We start from the raw sequence: 26,202 nt of genomic DNA on the forward strand, positions 1-26,202 counted from the left end.
ATATCAGTTGATTTCTCTGCAGAAACTTCACAGGCCAGAAGGGATGGCATGATATATGCAAACTGCTCAGTGGTACAACCCTGCAACCTAGGATACTCTACCCAGGAAGATTATCATTTAGAATAGAAGGAGAGATAAAGAACTTCTCTGACAACCAAAAACTAAAAGAGTTCATCAATAATAACCCTACGCCAAAGTAAATGTTGAAGGGTCTTCTCTAAGGGGAAAAGAAGAAGAATCTATGAAATAGGGAAAATCCCATCAGGAAAAGCAAATATATAGTAAGGTCTGAGGATCGACTACTTAATTAAACCAGTATGTAGATTAAAAGACAAAAAATTTAAAAAGCAACTACAACTACAATAAACAATTAAGGGATAAGCATGAAGATGTAAAATATGACATCAAAAACACAAAATGTGAGAGAGGGGGGTAAAAAATGTATAAATCTTTTAGAATGTGTTTGAACTTAAATGACTACCAGTTTAAAACAAGTAGACATAATTATAGGTCAACATACATGAACCACATGGTAAATCACAAATCAAAAACCTACAGTAGAAAAAGAAAACTAAAAAGAAAGGAACACAGCACTCTACTGAAGAAAATCACCAACCACTAAGGAGGAAACAAAAAGAAAAATGAACAGATAAGAACTACAAAAACAACCAGAAAACAAGTAATAAAATGGCAATAAGTACATATTTATCAATAATAGCTTTAAATGTCAATGGACTAAATGCTTGAATCAAAAGACATGGGGAGGCTGACTGGATTTTTAAAAAGACTCTTCAATATGCTGCCTACAAGAGAATCACTTTGAGGCTAAAGACACATAGACTGAAAGTAAGAGGACAGAAAAAGATATTTCATGCAAATGGAAATGAGAAGAAAGTGGGGGTAGCAATAATTATATCAGACAAAAGAAACTTTAAAAGAAGGGCATAATATAATGATCAATACAAAAAGAGGATATTACACTCATTAACGCATATGAATCCAATAAAGGAGTGCTTAAATATATAAAGCAAACATTAACAGACAGAAAAGGAAAACTGACAACTATATAATAATATTAGGGGACTTTAACACTCCACTTACATCAATGGACAGATTAGCCAAATAGAAAACAGTGGTCTTAAATGACACAATAGACCAGTTGGACTTAACAGACAGCTACAGGACATTACATCCAAAAACAGCAGAATACACATTGTTTTCAAGTGCACATGGAATGTTCTCCAGGAGAAATCAAATGGTAGACAAAAGTCTCAACAAATTTAAGAGGATAGAAATTATATCAAACATTTTTTCTGAACACAACAGTATGAAACTAGAAATCAGTTACATAAAAAGACATGGGAAAAGAACAAACACATGGAAACTAAACGACATGCTACTAAAAATCCAATGCTTAATGAAGAACTCAAAGAGGATATCAGAAAATACCTCCAGACAAATGAAAATGGAAACACAACACTCCAAATCTATGTGATACAGCAAAAGCAGTTCTAAGAGAGAAGTTTATAGTGATGCAGGCCTTCTCCAAGAAACAAGAAAAATCTCAAATAAAAAACATAACCTACCATCTAAAGAAATTAGAAAAGGAAGGAAAAGCAAAGCCCAAAGTCAGCAGAAGCTAGGAAATAATAAAGATCAGAGAAGTAAATAAAATAGAGATCCCAAAAAACAATAGAAAATATCAATGAAACCAAGAGCTGGTCTTTGAAAAGATAAACAAAACTGATAAACCTTTAGCCAGGCTCACCAAGAAGAAAAGAGAGAGGAACAAATAAACAAAATAAGAAATGAAAGAGGAGAAATTACAACCAATACCACAGAGATACAAAGAATCATAAGAGGATACTACCATCAGTTATATGCCAACAAATTAGACAGCCTAGAAGAAATGGATATATTTCTAGAAACATACAACCTGCCAAGACTAAATCAAGAAGAAACAGACAATCTGAACTGCTTGATCACTAGTAGTGAAATTGAGCTTATAATTAAAAAACTTCCAGCAAACAAAATTCCAGGGTTCAACAGCTTCACAGAGGAATTCTACCAAATATAAAAAGAAGAACTAATACATATCCTTCTCAAACTAAACCAAAAAAAAAAAAATTGAAGAGGATGGAACACTCTCAAATTCATTCTATGAGGCCACCATTACCCTGATACCACAACCAGACAATGACACTACAAAAAAGGAAAATCACAGGCTAATATTTTGATGAATATAAACAAAAAATACTCAACAAAATACTAGCAAACCAAATCCAACAAAAAGGATCACACCATGATCAAATGGGATTTATTCCAGGGATGCAAGGATGGTTCAATATCTGCAAATCAATCAATGTGATGCACCACATTAACAAAAGAAAGGATAAAAACCACATGATCATCTCACTAGACACAAAAAAAGCATTTGACAAAATTCAACATCCTCTCATGATAAAAACTCTCATCAAAGTGGATACAGAGGGAATATATCTCAACATAATAAAGACCATTTATGAAAAACCCCAGCTAACATTATACTCAATGGTGAAAAGCTGAAATCCTTTCCTCTAAAATCAGGAACAAGACAGCAACATACACTCTCTCCACTTTTATTTAACATAGTATTGGAAGTCCTAGCCACAGCAATCAGACAAGAAAAAGAAATGAAAGGCAACCAAATTGGAAGGGAAGAAGAAAAACTGTTTTCATTCCAATATTATTAGAACTAATAAATGAGTTCAGCAAAGCTGCAGGATACAAGATTAATATACAGAAATACGTTGCTTTTCTTTTTTTTTAATTAATTCATTTATTTGTTTTTGGTATGTTGGGTCCTCGTTGCTATGCGTGGGCCTTCTCTACTCTTCATTGATGTGTGTGCACCTCTCACCGTGGTGGCCTCTCCCTCCGTGGAGCATGGGCTCTAGGCATGTATGGGCTCAGCAGTCACAGCCTGTGGGCTCCAGAGTGCAGGCCCAGCAGCCAGGGTGCACGGGCTCAGCCGCTCCGCAGCATGCGGGATCCTCCCGGATCAGGGATCGAACCCACGTCCCCCACACTGGCAGGCAGACCTTCAACCACTGCCCCACCAGGGAAGTCCCTATGTTGCTTTTCTACACACGAATAACTATGAACTATCAAATGAACTATCAGAAAGAGACAGCAGAAAAAATTCTATTTAAAATTGTTTATCAAAAGAATAAAATAACTAGGAATGAACTTAACCAAGGAGGTGAAAAACCTATACTCTGAAAACTATAAGACACTGATGGAGAAAACTGAAGATGATACAAACAAATGGAAATGTATGCCATGTTCATAGACTGGAAAAATTAATATTGTTAATGGCTATCATCAAAAAGTCTACAAATAATAAATATTGGAGAGGATGTGGAGAAAAGGGAACACTTATCCACTGTTGATGGGAATGTAAATTAGTGCAGGCACTATGGAAAACAATACAGAGGTTCCTCAAAAAATTAAAAATAGAACTACCATATGATCCAGCAGTTCCACTCCTGGGAATATATCCAGAAAAAACAATAACACCAATTCAAAAATATACATGCACCCCAGTGTTCATACCAGCACTATTTACAATAGTCAAGACATGGAAGCAACCTAAGTATCCATTAACAGACAAATGGATAAAGAAGATGCAGTACATATATGCAGTGGAATATTACTCAGGTATAAAAAAAGAATGAAATTTTGCTATTTGGAGCAATGTGGATGGACATAGAGCATATTATGCTTAGTGAAATAAGTCAGACAGAGAAAGAAAAATACTTTATATTATCACTTATATGTGGAATCTAAAAAATAATACAAACGAATATATATATCAAAACAGAAACAGACTCACAGATATTGAAAACAAACTAGTGGTTACCAGAGGGGAAAGGGAAGTGGGGAGGGGAAAATTAGGGGTATGGGATTAAAAGATGCAAACTACTGTGTATAAAATAGATAAGCAACAAGGCTATATTGTATAACATAGGGAATTATAGCTATTATCTTTTAATAATTTTTAATGGAGTATAATCTATTAAAATACTGAATCATTATGCTGTACACCTGAAACTAATATTGATTGTAAATCAACTATATTTCAATACAAAAATAACTTTCTTAATTCTAACATCTGTCTCATCTTGGAATTGGCATCTGTTGATTACCTTTCCCTGTAAATTGATCACATTTTCTTGATTGTTTGCATATCCTGAATATTATGTTGTGAGATTCTGGGACTTTTTAAAATCCTCTAGAGGATGTTGATTTTTTTTTAAAAGCAGGCACTCAGCCCAGTTAGGCTCAGACCATAAATTCTGTCTCTTCTGTGGGTACAGCTCTAAGGTCAGTTCAGTTTTCAAAGTCCTGGCTATGCTGCTATGTGCCGGTCCCATGCATGCACTGCTCAGACATCAGTGAAGAAATTGGGCAGAAGTTCATACTGTTGTTTAGTTCTCAAAGCCTTTGCTATATAGCTTTCAATCTGTGCCATGCATGTGTACCTTAGGGATGAGCCCAGGATTAGTGTCAGTTTATATACAGAATTATGGGATGACTTACCCAGCTCTCTCATCTCCAGAATTCTCTCTCCTGCTCAAAGCAGCTCCCTTTCCTGGTCTTCTACCCAAAAAGTGAAGCTTCTCTCAGAATTTGGGCTGCCCATGCTGCCACTGCAGTTCTGCTGGGTGTTCACTCTTGGTTCAAAGCTGGGGAAGAGTAAGAAATAAAACCAGAAAACTTAACGCTGTATGAATTGCTTTGCCAAATTTGACTTCTGTTTCCAACCCAGTAATGCTTTCATTTAGTTTTCAGAGACCACAGGTGTGTTTTAGCTAGTTTTTAGTTGTAATTAGTGGGAAAGAGAGAGTGTACTGAGTTTACTCCACCTGATCAACTCTTAAAGTCCTAATTTTTTTATTTTTCTATATCATTAAAAATTCTTAATAACACTATTTTATGATTTCATTATCTTCTATTACACATATTTAAATTATCCATCTGTTCTCTTTAAAGCTATTTTTTGTTTATTGCTAATATTTTGCTATTACAAATAAAACTACAAATAATAAGTGTGCATCTAATTTTCTGATTATTTCTTTAGGATAATTTTTAGATATAGAATTACCAGTTCAAATTATAATAAGGCTCTTAAAGCATATCATCAAATTGCTCTTCAGAAAGGTGTTACTAAAACTAAAGCATTATCTCCAACTTTTGCCAATTTATATAGAAAAATATTATAGTATCTTGTTTTAAATTTAGGACCACAATTGATGAGAAATGTTTATTTTTTATACTCATGTATATTTTTTCTTTTGTATTTTTTGTAGTTTAATGCATGTCCATTACTCATTTATTAGAATCATAGTTTTATAATAAATTTGTATGAATTCTATATATAAATAAAGAAGAAATTACATGTCTACCTGCCCACTAGTGCAAAAATAAAAACAATAGAACAAATCAGAAATTCATGAGATTTTTACTTACAGGGGTAAATGACAAAGTAGGAAAAATAGGCGAGTGAGAGTGGGGTAAAATATTTAGGGGGAATGACTTCTCTGATGATACATTTTTGTATAGTTCTGACTTGCAGAACTATGTGAATGTTTCACAAACTTATAAACTTAAAAGAACATAGATGGAAAGTCAAAACAAAATAGAAACAACTGAATCCAACTGTATTACAAATAACTAACATAACCACTTTGAAGAGAGGGATGGGAAAATAGAATCAAATGAAGTAACTTTGGGAAACAATATTTTAATTGCATATCCAAAGAATAAAGACAAAAAGAAAAGTGTATACAAATATTTTGCTCTAATTAGCTGCCTACTTATTACACAAGTACGGGTTAGCAGTTTACAAACTATGTTATATGTATTTGAGGACTGAGTAAATAAATATACTGTGGATAAAAAGCCCCATTTTCTCACAGTTGGAGAAAGGAGTTACAAATAAGGAAAGGTGGGAAGATAAAATGAACCCTGTTATGTTTATCAGTATGAATTCAAGTGTTTTTAAATATTTTTAAATGTTTTAAAAAATCCGCTTAAAAATATGTATAGGAATTCCCTGGCGGTCCAGTGGCTAGGACTACATGGTTGCACTGCAGGGGGCATGGGCTCGATCCCTGGTGGGGAACTAAGATCCCACAAGTCGCACAGCCAAAAATAAAAATAAATAATTAAAATATGTATATACAGATATAGACACAATGTACAGATACATATAGATATACATTAGTTGTATACACAAAATATATTTTATTGTTCTGTCAGCTGAGAGGACCTAGAAGCAATGATACCCAATACCAATGAGCAGATCTTGCACTGAGCTCTTCATTTCTAAATACCATTCTCTAATAAAGGAATCAGGGCTTTTTGGAGAAATAATTTCAGGACTAGGGTAGAGAAATTACAAGAGAAACATCTGTGCCAAACATCTTGTGTGAGAAGCTAAGGAAGTGTTAAAAAGTGATGGGGTCTGTATTAGCTGTCTATTGCTGCATAATAAATTACCACCAAACTAAGCAGCCTAAAAAAACAGAACAAAATTTATCAATTTATTAACTCACCTCTAAATGTCAGAAGTCCAGCTTGACATGTAACGTTCTCTGTTGAGAGTATCATTAAGCTGAAATCAAGGTATCAGCCAGGCTATGTTCCTTCTGAAGGTCCTGGGCAAGAATCCACTTCCAAGTTCATTCAGGATGTTGGCTGAGTTGATCCTTGAGGTTGTAGGACTGGGGTCCCATTTTCTTTCTGGGTTGCCACCAGGACTTAGGCCCTCAGCCTCTGGTGGTTGCTCTCAGGTTCTTGTCACATGGGCTCCCTCCATCTTCAAAGCCAGAGGAAAATTACTCTCATATTGAATCCCTCCTACACTTTGTATCTCTCTGACTTCCTCTCTCTCTGGCCTCTCCACCCATATTTAAAGGGCATGTATGATTAGATCAGGCCCACCAACTCATCTCCCTATCTTAAGGTCAACTGGTTTGAGACCTTAATTATATTTGCAAAGGTATTCAAGTAGTACCTAAAGTAGTGTTTGATCAAATAACTGGATGTTAACAACAGGGTCTGGGAATCTTGGGGCCCATCTCTGCCTATCACAGGGTCATATCATTAGAATACAACAATCAACAAATATAAGGTGTTATGGTATTCCTGTTTAGGTCTGTGGACTCCAGATAATTCAACAGCTGAAATTCTTGAAAACTGATCTTCCTTGAGTGTTTTCCTCAATCAACTTCAGGCATTGAGAGATCACTAATAGTTATCTATCTATCTATCCATCTACCTATCTGAAAGACAGTGAATACATGCATTTCAAGTACTGTTAAAGAAGAGAGATATGTATTTAGTGCCCACTATGGTTTCCCCACAGCCACCATATCATTTTCCCCCAACTCTGCTCCTCTGAGGGAAGTATTAGTGTCCCCATTTTCTGAGGACACCAAGGCTCAAACTGTTTACTGAGTAACAGAGTTGCCATAGCTGGCACTGATTTCCATCCAGAGACCTTGTAAATGCAAAAGTGCACTGCCAATATTAACCAGTACTCACACAATAAATAATAAAATACATTTAAAAAGGGGAAGGCACAAGAGCCAACTTGAAGGGACTCCCAATGGCTAAACCTAGGATTTGTGCAAGAAAATAATGATAGTAACAGATTATAACTCATAGAATAAAATATATACTCATTAGTCTATATTGATATAAACTGAATATAGAAATGAGGATGAAAGGAAAGCTCTTCCTTTACAGTAGAATTCCAATAAATAAATATACTAGGGATGATGGAACTAAAAAATTACCATTTGACAGATACCAGAGAAATAAGTATTTCAGGCAAGAATCATCAACATTCTAAAATTTGTGGGCAGAATGAGAAATTTATATAGTTTCGAAGTATCTTTCCAAAAGATAATTATTAATTACAAAGGAGAAAATTGTAAATTTACAAGAGAGAAACCTGGCAGATACCCCCTTGACCAAGTAATCAGTTACAATCACCAATAAAGAGACAAACTGACATCCCAGGCCTCCTGGTATGATGCACTGAGGTTACATCACTTCTATGGAGTTCTTATTAAAAATGCATAATTATGGGAAGTAACAGACAAACAGAAATTGAGTGCCATCTGATAAAATAACCAGAATACTTGTCAAAAAGTATCAAGATCATGAAAGGCAAAGAAATTCTGAGGAATTGTTTAAAGAGGACTAAGGAGGTACAACTAAATATATGACATGGATTGAATCTTGAGGCAGAAAAGGGATGTTAATAAGACAATGGTGAAATCTGAATCTTCCTTTTTTTTAGGTTTTTGACATATATTCTTTAAAAGAGTAGTCTGAAGTCACTCTTTCCATGTCCTCATCAAAGTATAATAGAATTATATTGATGCTAATTTCCTCATTTCATAATCATACTGTGATAATGTAAGATATTACAATAGGGAATCTGGGTGAAGGGCATACAAGTTAAAAAAAAAAAAAGAAAAACCTACTTTTTAATTTCCATCTCTATTTATCCACAACGCAATTTTGCCAAGTTACCTGAGGCTTACTAAATTGACAACTTTTTAAAGGACAAAATTATTTCAAATCTCTCTCTGTATATATACGTATATATATACACACACACACCCTGCATGTGTATATTATACATATTTAACATATATGAATGTTTACATTGTACTTATATATACACCTACATTAAAATATTAAACCTTTTAACATATTAAGAGCAAGTGTTTTCCCTGAATCTTTACCTTCTTTGTTTTTGTTTTATTTATTTATTTTTGGCTGCGTTGGTTGCTGTGCACAGGCTTTCTCTAGTTGCGGCGAGTGGGGGCTACTCTTCATTGCAGTGTGCAGGCTTCTCACTGCAGTGGCTTCTATTGTTGCAGAGCTCAGGCTCTAGGCCGTGGGCTTCAGTAGTTGCGGCACATGGGCTCAGCAGTTATGATTCGCAGGCTCTAGAGCGCAGGCTTAGTAGTTATGGCACACAGGCTTAGTTGCTCCGTGGCATGTGGGATCTTCCCGGACCAGGGATCGAACTCCATGTCCCCTGCATTGGCAGGCAGATTCTTAACCACTGTGCCACCAGGGAAGTCCTACCTTATGGTTTTGGTGTTTTTTGACATATGCTTGAAAAAGTCATCCAAGCTACTCTTTGGATCTCCTTCACTCAGACACTGCAATGTGGTGTCCGATGAAACTTCTTGTCAAAGTAACCACCTCCTATTGTTCATCTGGGGGACATGTCTTAGTCCTTACGTTACTATACAATAAATATAATAAAGTTAGCACATTTCCAATGTTTTACTACTGGATCTCTGTAACAAACCTTTTCTATATGCATCTTCAGGAAATGGTCTAAAATTGCTGGCATGACCCTCCCATCAACAAATAGGAACACCCATTCATTCGTTCATGCAATATTTATTGACTATGTGGCAGGCACTGTTCAGACACTAGGAAAAGCAGTGCAAAAAAACAGATACCTTCCAAAAATAAAAAATGGACACCTTCCTACCCTCAGGTCAAAGAGAAAGGAGGAAGAAAGTTTATCCTTTCCACAGTACTTTTAACTGCTTCTTCCCACCTGCCTGCTTTCTTTGCTATTTCTTCAATCCCAACTCTTAAACTTCTAGTAGCAATTTAAAGTGGAATGAAGTGCAACTATAGGAAGCACATTCATTCCAATTATGTTTTTTGTACCCATAAGATCATTACGAGAATTAAACATGATGATGCAGGTACTTAGTATACTGCTTGACAATAAACATAGTCTGAGGTAGATACCATTTATTTGTTTCTCATTTTACCAGTGAGGCATCTGGAGCTTAGAGATGAAAAATAACTTGCTTAATGTTACACAGGTAGAAAGTAGCAGGCCAAGACTTTGAACTGTCTGACTTCAAACCATTAATTATACAGTTTGTCTTCTGTTCTAGAATATTCTTATTAATGTCAACCCATACTTAGATCCTACAGTACACACAAAACATTGGTGGTTCTCTCTCTCTCACTGGCATTTATCATCTTTCCTAAATTTTGGATCTAATGTCATTAACAACAACAAAAAATATACAAGCAAGATGAGTTAGTCAATTACAAAGCCAACATTCTGAATGCAATACAAAAATTACTAAGTTATTAGTAACTTAGTTACTAATATAACTTAAACACAAACTGCTTACTTTATTTAACAATAAAACAGTAATAATGACACAATAATTCAGTTGTAACAAAGCCATCAACAGAGCAAAATAAAAACAAAGCTAACTAAGGAGGCAGTGCTTCAGCTCAAGTTAGTTATCTCTTTTAAACAGGAAAAACAATCATTAGTCTAGTGGTTCTTGAACTGGCCTGCTCATTTGAGGAATGGGAGGAAGGAAGATTGGTGCTTAAAAAAATAGCTACATCCAAAGCCCAGCTCAGAACAATCATATGAGAAGAGTGGGGCCCATCTGAAGTGTTGTCAGTGTTGACAAGTACAAGTCTAAAATAATAAGCAATAAACAGCATACCCTCAAAGCAATTCAAAACCAAGAAATTAAAAACAGAAAAGAAAAAGAAATATGATAAATTTCTTTCCTTTTTATCCTGGGACAAGGGGGAAGGAAGCACCTACTCATTTCTCTTTGTTCTTCATCCATCTTTGATTGCCCAAAGTCAAGTTTAACAAACGTTAAATATTGGAAGTTATGCAAACATCCTATCCAAATTAAAATGTTCACTACTGTACATTTAGAAAGCTCTTTTAAACACAAAAGGGGGCTTCCCTGGTGGCGCAGTGGTTGAGAGTCCGCCTGCCGATGCAGGGGACACGGGTTCGTGCCCGGGTCCAGGAAGATCCCACATGCCGCGGAGCGGCTGGGCCCGTGAGCCATGGCCGCTGAGCCTGCGCGTCCGGAGCCTGTGCTCCGCAACGGGAGAGGCCACAACAGTGAGAGGCCCGCATACCGCAAAAAATAAAAAATTAAAAAAATAAAATAAAAAAATAAAACAATACCAGGTTTCAGAAAGAATCCCCCACATTTTAAGTTTGCATAGATGTTTAAGTCAGCTATTTGTTCAATGAAGAAGAGTCGATGAAATGCATTAGAAAGCATTTTATTAATAAGTTATTATAAAACAATATTCATTTCGTGTACCACAAATTAACTTTTTGGTGCAACAAGAGGAATATCTGAATGTTTCCCATCTATTTCTAAAACTGTCACAATTCCTTTTTATAAGACTGATATCTTCAAATTTAGAACCTAAACATAAATTTTTCTTAAGAATGCATACATAAAATACTTCTCCTATAGCTGCACTATATCCTTGACAAATCCCTATCGGGAGGTATAGTAGTGACTGCAGGCATTTATCTTTAAAACAACTTTTCCTCATTTTTCAGGTTTGGGAATGATATCACATCAAGTATGGAAAATAACTTTTTTCCTTAAGAATACATAAATTCACTTAGAGATGTCTCCTCAAATTCAGAAAAACCCATTTCTTCAGCTCCTTCTGTCAGGACTCCATATCGATCTCAACAACTTCATTCTTGTCCTGAAGTGTTGTTTCTGTCAGGTTGTCTTCACTTACATCTTCAATGTCTGCCAGATCAATAGGTGGTAAAGGATTCCTCCAGTACTGGAAGGTGTTATACTGCCAAAATTCTTCATCGAGCTTTAGTGAAAAGAAGAGAGAGATGAAAGTACATCAGTGGTCTAGAAAAAGTTAAGTTTTTTCATGAAACAAATTTTTTTCTGCTTTAAAAGCAAACTCACGTTAAGATTTTGCAGTCTTTAACTTTGCATCTTCAACAAATATATATTTTTAATTCTGCCTAATCAAAGTACTTCATGGACTCAGTCAAATCTGTGCATTTTCATATTCATGAACTGGTGAAAGTATTTCCTGTGAGTAGTTTAAATTTAAAAGAATTTCCTCCAAGAGCTTCTCTTCCCAGAATTTTCTTCCATTTTTCAACCAAAAAATAATGTCTGAAGATGGTCTTAAATTTTTTTACCTTTCAGTGAGGAAAACAATTTATTTAAAAAACACATGCACACATCTTAAAATTTACTTTTGGTCTTTTCCCTGATGTTTGGTATTTTAAGGGATTGACTTGACGTAGGCTAAAATATTTTGACAACCTTCTAAAAAGCATTAGAATAAAAACATGGTAAATAACAAGAAAATCTTAAACTGATCATTTTATTAAAGATACCATTTTGTACAAGACATGACTCAAGATACCAAAACTGATAAATCCAAGTGAATGCTGGCCCCTTCAAAATTCAACAGCTTACTGTAAAAGGCTATAAAATTGTTTCTAGTAACTATGAAGTGAAGTTGATATTCCAACTTCACTTCATTCCATATTCAACTTCAAAACTGGCACAAAATTAAAATACTTTGTGCAAAGGAAGTGGCATTGCAATTACATATAGGCTTCCAAAGTGACCATTTTGAAGGTTAACACCTTTCCCAGATGGATATCTACATATCTATATTTAGTCTACTAAGTTGTGTTTGTACTTTAGGTTCATACTTGCTACAGCAGCACTAACCAACAGAAATATAATGAAAGCCACATATGTAATTTAAAATTTTCTAGTAACTTCAGTTAAAAAAAGTAAAAAGCAGCAGGTGAAATTAATCTTAAAATTTTACTTGCCCTAATAAAGCCAAAATACTATCATTTCAACATGCAGTCAATATTCTTAAAAATTAATGAGATATTTTACGTTCTTTTTGTCTAACTAGAAGTTTTCAAAATCTGCCAGGTATTTTACACTTCCAGCACTATTCAGACTAGCCCCATTTCAATGCTCAATAGGCACATGTGACTAGTTACTCAAATGGGGAGCACAGGTCTTCTCAATAATAAGTTTAGGGCCTCCCTGGTGGCGCAGTGGTTGAGAGTCCGCCTGCCGATGCAGGGGATACGGGTTCGTGCCCCCGTCTGGGAGGATCCCATATGCCGCGGAGTGGCTGGGCCCGTGAGCCATGGCCGCTGAGCCTGTGCGTCCGGAGCCTGTGCTCCGCAACGGGAGAGGCCACAGCAGTGAGAGACCCACGTACCGCAAAAAAAAAAAAAAAAAAAAAAAAAGTTTATTCAATGCCTTAGACACTAAGGCTTAGAGCATTAAGAGTCTCTTTGGAATTCCTTAACACTGGGATAAAAATGTAATAACTCAAAGGATGCCAAGAAAACCTTCATTTTAATAAGTAAATAGGGTTAAAAACAAGGACCTATTTCTCTGCCTTTTGGAAAGAAAAACTATTGTTCAAATGATCTACTTATAAAAACAACCCAGAAAAGATCCTTAATGAGGTCAGTATAACCTAGTAGCTAAGAGCACAGACTTTGCCACCAGACAGACCTGGGCTTGCATGATAACTCCTCCACCCATTAACTCTGATCTTGACCTAGGTCTCTTTCATCATTGGTAAAAAGCAGAAAGGCTCTTGTGCAAATTACAGTTTAGCACTATAAATGCCCAATATAGCTAGTTATAGAAGACTACGAACCAATATCACTATGAACCAAAATCACATTTCTGCTTCCTTTCTATTTAAAGTATTTAACAGTAAGGGTCAGCACCGACAGAGTACTCAATCTGCATAAAGTGACACTAACATGAGAAAATAAATGAATATTTATTGAAGTAATACCTGGTTTTATTTTAGTTCTCCGGTTAAAAAAACACCTGAAACAACTCATATATTCTGAGGTTCTAGGACAGAAAAATGGGTACCACGATTCTGCCTAGATTGCATCCTCAATATAGAAAGGACATATTTGAGGAAATTCTTCCCAAATGAGATCCCAAGGGTAAGGGCAGGGACTTAAGCTCTATTCTGAGCAAAATAGGAACCAGGAAGACATTTGCTGCATGAAGTGAAAAAGCTTTTTAACTTCTACATGTTTTTGCTATATCCTATTTTCCCTTGGCTGTAAGACCCTTAAAACAAAAACCATGCATCTCTGGTGGCAGGAAAGAAAGAGGGAAGCTGGAGAAAATTAAGTTTGCACAAAGAAGCAGCTCAAGGAACAGAACAAAAGAAAGGAACATGAGGGTAACTGGGCTTTTGCCAAAAGAGAACAGGGGACTAGTCTTGATGAAGAAGGAACCCCTAGAGGCAAGCTTGTTCCCTGTCACAGGCTTGTAGTGACTACAAGCAGCAGAGAGCTGTCAGATGTGGTCACTGCTGTGGAAGAAGACACAGGTGTGTCTAGATTCTAAGCAAATGTCTGTGTCAGTTTACTAAAAAATTCCTTTGCTTACCTGCCATTTCCATGTCCCTCTTATCAATTTGTGGCATACTGCAGTCAGTATATTCTGGTATGAAAGACAAGCCTAAGTATGGGCCCGGCACCAAAAATGGTCAAGTTTTCAAACTACACAGTACTTATCTCCATACCAAATAGGTCTGGATGACTGTCACTCTGGATTTTTGTTTTTTCAGGTCTTGCACATTGGTGTGACATGATTTAATTGGAAATTCTAATTCTTTATTCTACTTTCAAAACATAAGTGCTATCTAAAAGCAGTCTGAAGAAAAAAAAATCTAAATAAGGATCATGTTTTCTAAATTCCAAGAAAACTGGGGGTAGAAACATTTACAATTTATAGTTTCATCCAGAAATGCTCATCATAATAATTATATCTAAAGGATAATTTCTCATGACCACAGAAAAAGATCTTTCCCAACTACTGTATCTTATTGGCAAGGTGTTTGATAAATTCTGCATAAGATACTTTAGACAATGGAAAAATGTGGGGTGGATGCTATGATGGAGTAGTTGAAGAGAATCTGGTGAAGTCTGGTCTCTACATTTGGCTCTTCCCAAAGCTCCTGGTTCAACCCAGAACTGCCAAACTGCAGCTTGAATTCCAAAGGTTAGACCAACGCTGCCCAATAAATACAAAATGCCAGCCACAAACGTAATTCGAAATTTTCTGATGGCCATATTAAAAAAGTAAAAGAAATAAGTGAAATGAATTTTAATATATTCAATCCAATATCTCCATATTATTTCAACGTGTATTCAATATACAATTTTTTGAGATCTTCGAAATCTAGTGTGTATTTTACTTTGAGAGCATCTCAATTTGGACTAGTCCCATTTTAGGTGTTGTGTCACATAGTTAGTGGCTGCCACACTGACTAGCACAGATCTAGACAGATCTTATGTGCAGAGACAGGGCAGGCTCATTTCCCAAGGAACAGGAACTCTCCAAAGATCCTCATACAGACGGCGGATCTTAAGAACCAAATTAATTCTCAACAACGATCCTTTCTCATAGGTTCCGATTTAACACTGCCTTTTCCCAATATACGGAGGCCCTTCCTCTCAACCAAAAGAGCTATACCATGCCTAAAGGATGTTCAACTGGTGGCTACCACATTCGTCACCCTCTTTAGAAAGAAATCGATCACGAATTCCAGAAAAAAAAATCATCGTTAAACCAAGGAAGACGCAATACATCTTTCTCTGACGTTTGTCGTTGAGCTTAACTTATTGCGGTTCACGGTCAACGTCTTCCCCAAGTTCTACAGTCTGTCATTACCCACGCCCCCGCTTCCCTCTGGGACAGCACAGATGCTGAAGGTCCAAGGCCACGTCTACTACCTCACGCAACGAACAGTCTGTCTCCCCCTAGTTTAGCTTAGTGCTCTCAGCTCGTCGGACTCTCCCAAATCGCTGCCAAAGGTGGGCTCTGGGGCCCCTGGTGTGCTGCCTGGGGCGGGGGGTCGGTGTTCATTCTTGCGACGAGGATCCCGGCTTTTCATCTTTTGGGGCGTCGTGACGAACACGAGTCTAGAGAGGAACGATCGGTTCCTTCCCGGGACGCGCAGTGCCCGGGAAAGTATGACCCTTTTCCCCCTCACCCCGGGCCCCGCCTCCCGTCCCCCGCCGGAGCGCCCAGCCCACCGCCAGACCCTACCTGGCGCGGGGCGGCCCCCCAGTCTCCCCGCAGGGACTCTGCGTGCTCCGCCCCGTCGTCGCCACCGCCCCTCGGGGGCCGAACGCCCCGGGGCTCCTCCCCCGGCCCGCGGGGCCGCACGGGCGGCTGCAGCAGCGGCGGCTCGCCAGACTCCAGGCCGCGGCCCTCACGCTCTGCGCCGTCCGGAGCGCCAGTGTCCCCGCCGTCGCGGCGCTTGCTGGGCGAAACCAAAGGCTCAGTCATACCCCCTGCGTCAATTTTACGCTTTCGGGGCAGCTCCGGGACGCCGAGGGGCTGCTCGGGATGCGAGGCTCCCGGCGGCGGGATCCAGAGCGGTGGCCGCGGCGGCTCCTCAGGAAAGTCGCAGAGCAGGAGCCGCTTCCAAGGCACGTGGAACGTCAGGGGCTCGGCCGCACGCCGCTTGGCCATGGGCCCCGAAGGCTCGGGCGGAGCCCGCCGGGCGCGGGAGGCCGAGCGCCGATAGCTGTGGGGGCGGAGGGCGAGGGCGGAGCGCGCAGCACGCTAGGAAGGGCGAGGCCCGAGTCCGGGCGAGGCTGCGGCTGGAAGGTGCAGAGGGCGGAGGGGGCGGGGCGGCCGGTGTGGCCCAGCCCGCGGACGCTGCCCTCGCGACCGCCGAGGTAAGGCCGGACGCTGAGGAGCAACCACGAAGCGGCTGAGATTCGAACCTGCGCACAAATGTGCGCGCGCGCACTCGCACCGGCGAGGCGGAGCCTTTGGTTGGTGGAGGCTCGCGGGGCGAACTCCCGAGCGCCCCTGCGGCCGGAAGTGCGCGTCCCGGGGCGAGGCGGGAAGGCCGCGGCGGGTTTATTAAAGGCCGATTGGCGGTGTCCTCGGAGGGCGTGATTTTTCCTCAGGGGCGGGGAGAGGGGTGTGCAAATCCCGAGCTTAAAGTGTATATGTTAATATTCCCTTCCTTGAGTCAGTGGCCGTCGGGACGTCCCCAGGAGTTTAAAACAGAGAATTATACAAATTTAATAAATCAGTGTTAACAGGCTTTAGCGCTACGTTAAATGATTACTCAAGACAGACTGCTGAACGGGGGTCGGGGCTGAGGGAAATAGATAAAGCCAACATGCAAAAACAAAAGAGAAAACAAACCAACGAGTGTGTTTTGCAGTGGCTGTTGTGGAAAGTGAAGTAGGCACCACATTCCTTGATCTTTTGAATAAAAATTCACTGATGAAGTTGCAGAGAAGGTGCGTCGCTCATCTAAGGGCTAATCCTGGAGCACAGTCCTCTCCCAACTGAAACCTAAAATCGTTTGGCTCTTAAATTACGTGGGAAGTGCACAGAATTCCCTCCTTGCTCTGCGCGGTGATCAAAAGTGAGATTCCAAGACCTTTGTTATGTCAAACTTGTGTGTGTTGTCAAAGAAAATGAGGAGACGATAACAACATATAAGGTATTTACCTTATATTTTAATAGTTAATAAAGACAGTAACCAAGTAAAGAAGAAGGTAAGGAAGAAAATTGTATATAAGTGCTTTGAAGGGAGAAACTACTACGATCTTCTAGAGGAAAAGAGTGCAAGGAAGATAACTGTCCTCTAACTGGTTGGTACTACCTATATATTACCCACACCCCTATACCTCAAGGCTGTTGTGAGAAGATAAGGCAACCAGTTGTTTATTAATAAGCACAAATATAATAAGTAGGGTAATAAACAGTAGCTTTTCTGTTTGATCGTTCCATTTCCTCTTGTTTTGTTTTCCTCTCATCCCCGCGTCCCCCTCCCCTCTGGCAACCACCCGTTTGTTCTGTGTATCTATGACTACTTCTCTTAGGTTTGCTCACTTGTTTTTTAGATTCCACATATAAGTAAAATGATACAATACTTGTTTTTCTCTGACTTACTTCACTTTGCATATCCTCTAGGGCCATCCATATTGTTGCAGATGGCAAGATTTCATTCTTTTTCATAGCTGAGTAATTTTCCAGTTATTTTATTGATATTTATATTATATATATATATATATGGATATATCACAATTTGTTTATCCATTCACTGATGATGGACATGCAGGTTGCTTTCAGTTTGGGGCTATTACAGATAAAGCTGCTGAGAACATGTGTATGGACATAGGCTTTTTTTCTCTTGGGTGAATAAATACCTAGGAGTGGAAAGGCTGGATCACATAGTAAGTGTATATTTAACTTATTAGCAAACTGCCAAACTGGTTTCCAAAGTGGCTGTACCATGCTACATTGCCACGAGCAGTGTATGAGAGTTCTAGCTCCTACATATTCTCTCCAACAGTTGGTTTAGTTAGACTTTAATGTTAGTCTTTCTAAATAAGTATCTCATGTATCCCACTGTAGTTTATCCCTTTGGATTCCCCTAATGACTAATGATGTTGAGCATCTTCTAAGTGCTTACTTGCTATCTGTATATCGTCTTCGGTAAAATGTTTAAATTTTGCCCAATTTTATTTTATTTTATTTTTGCCCAATTTTATTTTATTTTTGCCTAATTTTAAAAGTGGGTCATTTGCTTTCTTATTTTTCTTACTTCATATTTTTATGCATGTAACCATATTTCATTCATTTGTATTAAGTATAGTATTCCATTATATGAATCCACTTCATTGTTGATAAACGTTTCAGTTTTTTCAGATTTTTGCAGTTACAAATAGTGTGCTATGAGCATGCTTGTTCATAATTTCTAAGGCACAGGTGCAAGAATGTCTCTACAGAGTGGAATTACTGAGTTGTAGAATATATTTAACTTCACCTGGACTAGGATAGTGCCAAAGCTTCCCAAAGTGCTTTTTACCAGTTTATCATTCTAGTAGAGGACAAGAGATGCCTTTTTGTCACATCCTCACCAGTAAACTGAGTATGGTCTTACCGGAGCAGTGTGATATGGTATCTCATTGTGGCCTCAGTTTGTATTTCCCCAGTGAAATTGGACATCTTTTTATATGGTTTATGGACCATTCCTGGAGCAATAATCCTGGCTCTTTACTCTGCATGGTGTCTTGTTGAACAAGTTCTAAACTTAAATGTGGTCTAAATTATCAATCTTTAGTTTATGCTTCTTTTTTGTCTTGTTTAAGGCATTGACCCTTTCACCACCACCTCTGCCTCAAGACCACCCTGCCTAATCCCATTCTCTGCTTGGCCCAACTTGGATCTCTAGCTTTTTGAAAAAGGATTGTTAAATTCTTTGCCCTTTAAAAAAAATTGGTTTAGTTGGTTTTTTTCTGATTTGGAAGAGCTTCTTTTATATTCTAGAAAGCAATGTTCTTATGGGTAGTAGGTGTTGTAAATATTATAAATATTTCCTCCCAATTTGTGTCTTGTATTTTTACTCTCTGTGATACCTTAATTTTAATGTAGTCAAGTTTATCAATGTTTTCTTTTCTGGTTTACACATGTTACATCTTGTTTAAGAAGTCCTTTCCTGTCCCAGTTCTAGACATTTTATGGTTTTATATTTTTGCTTCCACATTTAAATATTTCATCCATGTGGAATTGATTTGTGTGTTTTTAAGGTGTGAAAAAAGACTCAAGTTCATTCTCCTTCCCTGTATGGAATAACTAGTTTTCTTAACACCATATATTGAATAGTTGTCCTTTTTTCACTGTTATGCAGTACTTGCTTTGTCACAAGTCAAGTTTTCATAAATACACACAACTTTGGGGGAGCTCTCTATTCAGTTAGATTGGTCTATTTGCTATCTTGGGCCAATTCAACAGTGTCTTAATTACCATAGCTTTGTAATAAATCCTTGATATCTTTAGAGCAATCCTCCACATCTTGTTCTTCAGGAATATCTTGACTCTACTAGGCCCTTTGCTCTTCCATGTACAGTCATCTTGTAGCATTACATTACCCTTTGGAATCATAATTGCACTGAAACTATAGATCAATTTGGAGAGAACTGTCATCTTTACAATAGGGAGCCCATTTCCTTTTCAATGATATTTTATAGCCTCAAATTGTTTAGGTCTTTTAAAAAGTCTCTCAATAAAGTTTTATAATTCTTACTGCAAGGAGCTTATGTATCTTTTGTTAAGTTTATTCCTAGGCACTTTATAGTTTTTGTAAATAGTTCTTCCCCCCACACCATACCTTTTTTTTCTCCAACATTTTAAGTTATTACTCAGGAGTTGTTACTCCTGTGCTGTCTTTAAAAAATTAGTTTACTCCAAGTTTTATATAGTACCAGATTCATTGCTTCAAGGAATTTGTCCATTTCATTCCAGCTGTCATATTTGTTGGCATAATATTTTCTATTTTCTGTTTCCTTGATTTCTACTTAATTGGGGTTTACTTTGTTCTTCTTTCTCTAGGTTCTTTTGATTTAACCTCTAGCATCATTGATTTTAGCCTTTCTTCTTTTCTAATATAAACATTTAAAGCTATAAATTTCTCTGTAGCACTTCTTTATCTGCAGCCGCCCAAATTTTGCTATGTTATATTTTCATTATCTTTCAGTTTGAAATACTTTCTAATTTCCCTGATTTCTTTTTTGACCTATGGATTATTTCAATGTGTTAATTTTTCAAATATCTGAGATTTCCCTAAATATCCTTTTCTTATTGATTTCTAGTTTAATTTCATTCCCCTTTAATTCATACTCTGTAATTTTAATCCTTTTAAACTTATTGAGATTTTATGACCCAGTATATGAATTATCATGGTGCAGGTACCACGTGCTCCTGAAAAGAATATATATTCTGCATGTATTGGGCACCATGCTGTCACGTAAGTAAATGTCACTTAGGTAAAGGTGATTGATAATGTTTTTTAGATCTTATATGTCTTTACTGATTTTTTTTTTTGTCTAATAGTTCTATTAATTGCCAAGAAAGGAGTGTTAAAAATCTCCATCTATGATGGTGATTTTTTTGTTTCTCCCTTAAGTTCCATCAATTTTTGTCTATGTATTTTGAAGCTCTGTTATTAGGTACACACGTATTATGATTGTCATGTCTCTGATGTACATCCATCTAGTATAGTTGTTCCAGCCCTCCTATGCTTACCATTTGCATAGTATATCTTTTTTTTCCATCCATTTACTTTCAGCTTGTCTGTGTCTTTACATTTAACGTATCTCTTGCAGACAACTTACATAGCTGGATCTTGCTTTTCTGGCATTCTGACAATTTCTGAATTTTAATTGGAATGTTAAATTATTGATATGGCTATATTTAGGTCTGCTGTTGTGCTATTTATTTTGTTTGTTCCCTTTCTTTTCTGGCTCTGTACCTCCTTTCCTTTTTTTTTTTTTTTTTTAATATTTATTTATTTGGCTGCACCAGATCTTAGTTGTGGCACGTGGGATCTTTAGTTGCAGCACGTGGGATCTATTTCCCTTACCAGGGATTGAACTCTGGCCCCCAGCATTGGGAATGCAGAGTTTTAACCACTGGACCACCAGAGAAGTCCCTTTCCTTACTTCTTTTGGATTAACTGAATATTGTTTTGAATTTCATTTTAATTTAATTCTTAACATTTAACTATATCTCTTTGCATTAATTTTTAGAGATTGCTCTAAGGATTGCAGTATACATCTTTAACTTTTTAGTCTATATGAAGTTAACACAGTACCACTTCACGAAAAGCAGAAATCTTGAAACCCTTCTTTCTCACCCCTGCCCTGTCCCAGAAGCACTTTTATACTGACCCAGTAGGATATTCTACCTATCCTATAATTTCGTTAGAAGCACTGACTTCTTTCCCCAATACTTCTTGTGGAAAATAACCCAGAACTCATCATTAGTAACAACAAAGCAACAAAGAAGTTTTCTTAATGTCTTCTTGGTAAAGAAGACTCATGAATTTATTCTGCTTATCTTTAAACTTGCCTGTTTCAGACTGATTGAATGAAGCCTCACAGCAGTTTAGTGTAGGGAAGTGGTTTAAAAATTTTTTAGCAACTACGTATTTGCCAGACCTTTTACATATCTCATTTAAGCCTAAAAACTGCAGCAGATGCTATTACCAATTTAACAGATAAACCTCACCCCTGAGCATCAGATCCCTGTCAACTTCTCAATGCGTCCAGACTTGACCACCGTACTTAAAATCGCAACTCACTCGGCACTACCCATGTTAAGATTCCCCTTGCCTTTTTTTCCCCCACAGCACTTTACACCTTCCAATCTATTATATAATTCACTTATTTGTTATTCTTATTATCTCCCTCTCTAGAAAGTAAGCTCCTTGAGGGTAGGGTTCTTTGTGTTTTTTTCACAAAGATATATATATTCAAGCACTTAGAACAGCGCCTGGCATGTATTAGTAGCTCTTTACATATTGTTGAATGAATGACTATTCTTCATTTTACCTGGGTGTTTCACAGGCGTCTCATACTCCACCCTCCAGTATTCCCTATGAGCCATCATTCAGCCAACCAGGTACTCATATCAGAAATACTCCTGTGCCCCTTCACAATCTTATGTTCACTCATTAATTTATTCTTTGAACAAATATTTTGAGTATCTGCTATAACTGGGCAAAATTCTAGACACTAGAGTTTCAGCAATAAACAAAGCTAAAATCCCTATCCCTTGACTCTCCCACCGAAGCTTTGTATGGGGGAATTAGACAATAAACAAGTACATCTGTCATATGCTGAGGAAAAAAATAAAGCAGGGTAAGAAGGATAGGGAGGGTTTATATAAGGTGAGCAAGAAGGATCTCTCTGATAAGGAGACTTAAGCAGAGACCTGAGGAAAATGAAGGGACAAGTTGTATATATATATGGGGAGTGATTGTAGGCAGAGGCAATGGCAAATACAAATGTCCTAAAGCAAGAGCATACCTAGCATGAGCGTGGGACAGCAAAAAAGCCAGTGTGGCCTTTTTTCTGTCTTGTTTTGCATAGTTGCTATATCTGCTGTTAATCCTATACATTTTTTCATCCCAGACAATGTACCTTTCAACTCTAGAAGCTCAATGTGGGTTTTATATGTCTCTACATAACTTTTTGAACATATGGAATACAGTTATGCTATCTTATTATTTTTTTTAATATTTATTTATTAATTTGGCTGCACCAGGTCTTAGTTGTGGCATGTGGGATCTTTTAGTTGTGGCATGTGGGGTCTTTAGTTGTGGCATGGGGGATCTTTAGTTATGGCTTGTGGGATCTAGTTCCCTGACTAGGGATTGAACCTGGGCCCCTTTGCATGGGTCCACGGAGTCTTAGCCACTGGACGACCAAGGAAGTCCCCAATTATGCTATTTTAATGTTCTCTGCTAATTGTTGGTTCTGGGCTGGTTTCAATTGATTGATTTTTCTCCTCTTTATTGGTGGTGTTTTCTTCTTTCTCTGCACACATGGTAATTTTTGATTGGATACCAGATGTTATGAGTTTTATTTTGTTGGGTGCTTTTTTTTCCTCTGGCTCGGGTATCTAGTTATCTCACACACATGCACTGATCAGTACTCTACAGATTACTCCAAGGGCACTGTCCTCAGATCTCCCATGTTCTCTCTGTGTGCAACTCTTTCCTCTCAGGAACTCTGTCCTACACAAGGTAACAACAGCTCACTGCCGGTGGAATCTGAAGCCTGTGATGCTGTGCGATAACAAAAACAAGACTCAAACCCAACTCAAGTTCTTCTAAGATTGACTCAACCTCCCAGGCCTGCCTGAGAGGTATATATGTATACCCAGGCATAAATACTGTTTACCTCAGGTTCTGTTTTTTTCTACACAGTAAGTGGAATTCAATATTATGAGACTTAGGGAAAAAAAAGGAAAAAAAAAAAAGGCCTTGTTAGCAGATGAAGCACTTAATGGAACTAGACTCAGAGTTGACCCAGATATTGGGATTATCAGTTAGGGACTAAAATATCTATAATATATTAAAGGATACAGTAAAAAAAAAAAAAAAGGTGGACAACATGCACTGATACACAGGGAATTTCAGCAGAGATGAAAACTACAAAAAGATAAGTGGAAATGCTAGAAATATTAGAGATAAAATTTCTTTCAACAGTTTCATTAGTACAATGGACAAAGATGAGGAAAGACTCAAGGAACTTGAAGATAGGTAAAAAGAAACTATTCAGTTTGAAACACACGGAAAAAAATTTTTTTAAAGTGTAAAAAACAAAACAAAAACTAAGAAACCACCAAAAACAGAGCATCCAGCAGTTGTGGGACAATGACAAGACAATCTGATGTACATGTAATAGAAGCCCCAGAAGCAAGAAGCAAGAGACAGCAGGGCAGAAGAAATATTTGCAGAGATAACGGCAAAGAACATTACAGAAATAGTAACAAAATATCAAACCATAGATCCAACAAATGGGGCCCAATGGGTCAGCCTGCTGCTGGTCAGCCTCAGTGCCAGCTACGTAAAACCAAAAGCAGATGTGGTCAGTCTTCAGAGGCCAGAACTCAGAACAGTCCTCACGACTCTGGCCAATCCTCCACTTAATGAACCTCACTACATTTTTCCTAACTTTTGGGTCTGGTCTGCCAGGTGAGAGCCTACAGACTGGCAGATTAAAGACAGCTCTCTTTGGCCCTTAAACTTACACAAATTGCTCAGCTTCCCTCGTAGCTAAAAGAATATTAAAATTAGATACTTATATTGACAAAATATGGAAAGTTTAGCAATATCTAGTACTGGCCAGGAACAGATGCAAAGTTATTCTCAAATGCTGGATGGAATGTAAATTCCATCTTGAAAGGCAACTTGACTGAAAGTGCACATACACACCCAATGATCCCACTTCCAAACAGCTACTGAAGAGAAATAAACATATATATGAGGCAGGTACTACTAGCATGCTTGTGAAAATTAGGGTAACCCTCCATTAAATTTTACTTGCGCCCTCTGTCCCATTACCTACTATTATATTTCTTTACACTTCCCACCAAGCTTTTGGAATCTATACTTATACCTGTCATCTTTGATTTTTTCCCGTAAGATTGCACTGAAACTTTTTTTTCAAAGGGTCACCATAAATATTAAAAATAATGTCCTGTTACCAATCTTCATCTTTTTTTATCACTATACATCTTTTTCTATCACTATACAATAGTCAACACAGATTGAAATCACATTTACTTGTCCACCATGTGCTTTCACATATTCACATACAGGTATACCTCAGAGACATTGCAGACTCGGTTCCCGACCATTGCAATAAAGCTAATATCAGAATAAAGTGAGTCACACAAATATTCTGGTTTCCCAAGACATCTGAAAGTTATGTTTCTACTGTCGTTTATTAAGTGTGAAGTAGCATTGTCTTAAAAAAAATGTACATACCTTAATTTAAAAATACCTATTGCTGGGCTTCCCTGGTGGCGCAGTGGTTGAGAGTCCGCCTGCCGATGCAGGGGACACGGGTTCGTGCCCCGGTCCGGGAAGATCCCACATGCCGCAGAGCGGCTGGGCCCGTGAGCCATGGCCGCTGAGCCTGCGCGTCCGGAGCCTGTGCTCCGCAACGGGAGAGGCCACAACAGTGAGAGGCCCGCGTACTGCAAAAAAAAAAAAAAAAAAAAAAAAAAAAACAAACAAACAAACAAAAATACCTATTGCTAAAAATGCTACCATCATCTGAACCTTCAGCAAGTCATAATCTCTTTGCAATGGTAACATCAAAGATCACTGTTCACAGATGACCATAACAAATACAATAATGGAAAAGTTTGAAATATTGCAAGAATTACCAAAATGTGACACAAAGACATGAAATGAGCAAATACTGTTGGAAAAATGGTGCCGACAGACTTGCTCAACACAAGGGTTATCACAAACCTTCGATTTGTAAAAAATGCACTATTTGCAAAGTGCAATAAAATGAGGTACGCCTGTATAATATTTCACAGATAGCACATACGACCTCATAAAAACCCACTGAAATAGGTGGTATCAATCCTGTCTTATAGATGAAGAAACAAACTCGGAGCACCTTGCCCAAGATCACAAATAATAATTCAGGAAAAGTATCTAAGTGCAAGTTAAGTGCTCATCCTACTAATGGCTGGTCCTGGAATTTTCTTCTACTGGTTCCTTTACAATTCTTGGTTGATTATTTAACAAACCAAAGACCAAGATTAATTAGTATAAGGCCCAGCATACTCAGAAACCAAATAATCATATTAGAAGCATATAAAAATAGGCTAATCCAAGGGTTCAAAAGTATTATGTGTTCAATTAAAATTCCCATGTCTATGGTTATGAGTAATTTAGATGGAAACAACCAAGCAAATA

At 37.8% G+C, this 26,202-nt stretch overlaps 1 protein-coding gene across 1 annotated transcript; it reads right to left on the reverse strand.

Moving 5' to 3' along the window:
* Positions 1-10,818: 10,818 nt before the first annotated feature.
* On the reverse strand, positions 10,819-16,698 carry LOC309798726 (uncharacterized protein C9orf40). The gene is made up of 2 exons (XM_082611281.1): positions 15,993-16,698; positions 10,819-11,718 (listed from the first exon to the last, which is right to left on the reverse strand). The coding sequence occupies exons 1-2, from the start codon at positions 16,419-16,421 to the stop codon at positions 11,560-11,562; spliced, it is 588 nt and encodes a 195-aa protein (XP_082467407.1). The 5' UTR covers positions 16,422-16,698; the 3' UTR covers positions 10,819-11,559.
* Positions 16,699-26,202: the final 9,504 nt, after the last annotated feature.

The sequence above is a fragment of the Mesoplodon mirus genome, assembly GCF_964341445.2.
Source record: "Mesoplodon mirus genome assembly, chromosome: 1".
NCBI classification, from domain to species: Eukaryota; Metazoa; Chordata; class Mammalia; order Artiodactyla; family Ziphiidae; genus Mesoplodon; species Mesoplodon mirus.

Coding starts and splice junctions, on each gene's coding strand:
- LOC309798726 (XM_082611281.1), bottom strand. CDS start 16,421: ATGGCCAAGCGGCGTGCGGCCGAGCCCCTGACGTTCCACGTGCCTTGG. Junction 11,719..15,992: donor GGGGGGCCGCCCCGCGCCAG/GTAGGGTCTGGC, acceptor TTTTCACTAAAG/CTCGATGAAGAATTTTGGCA.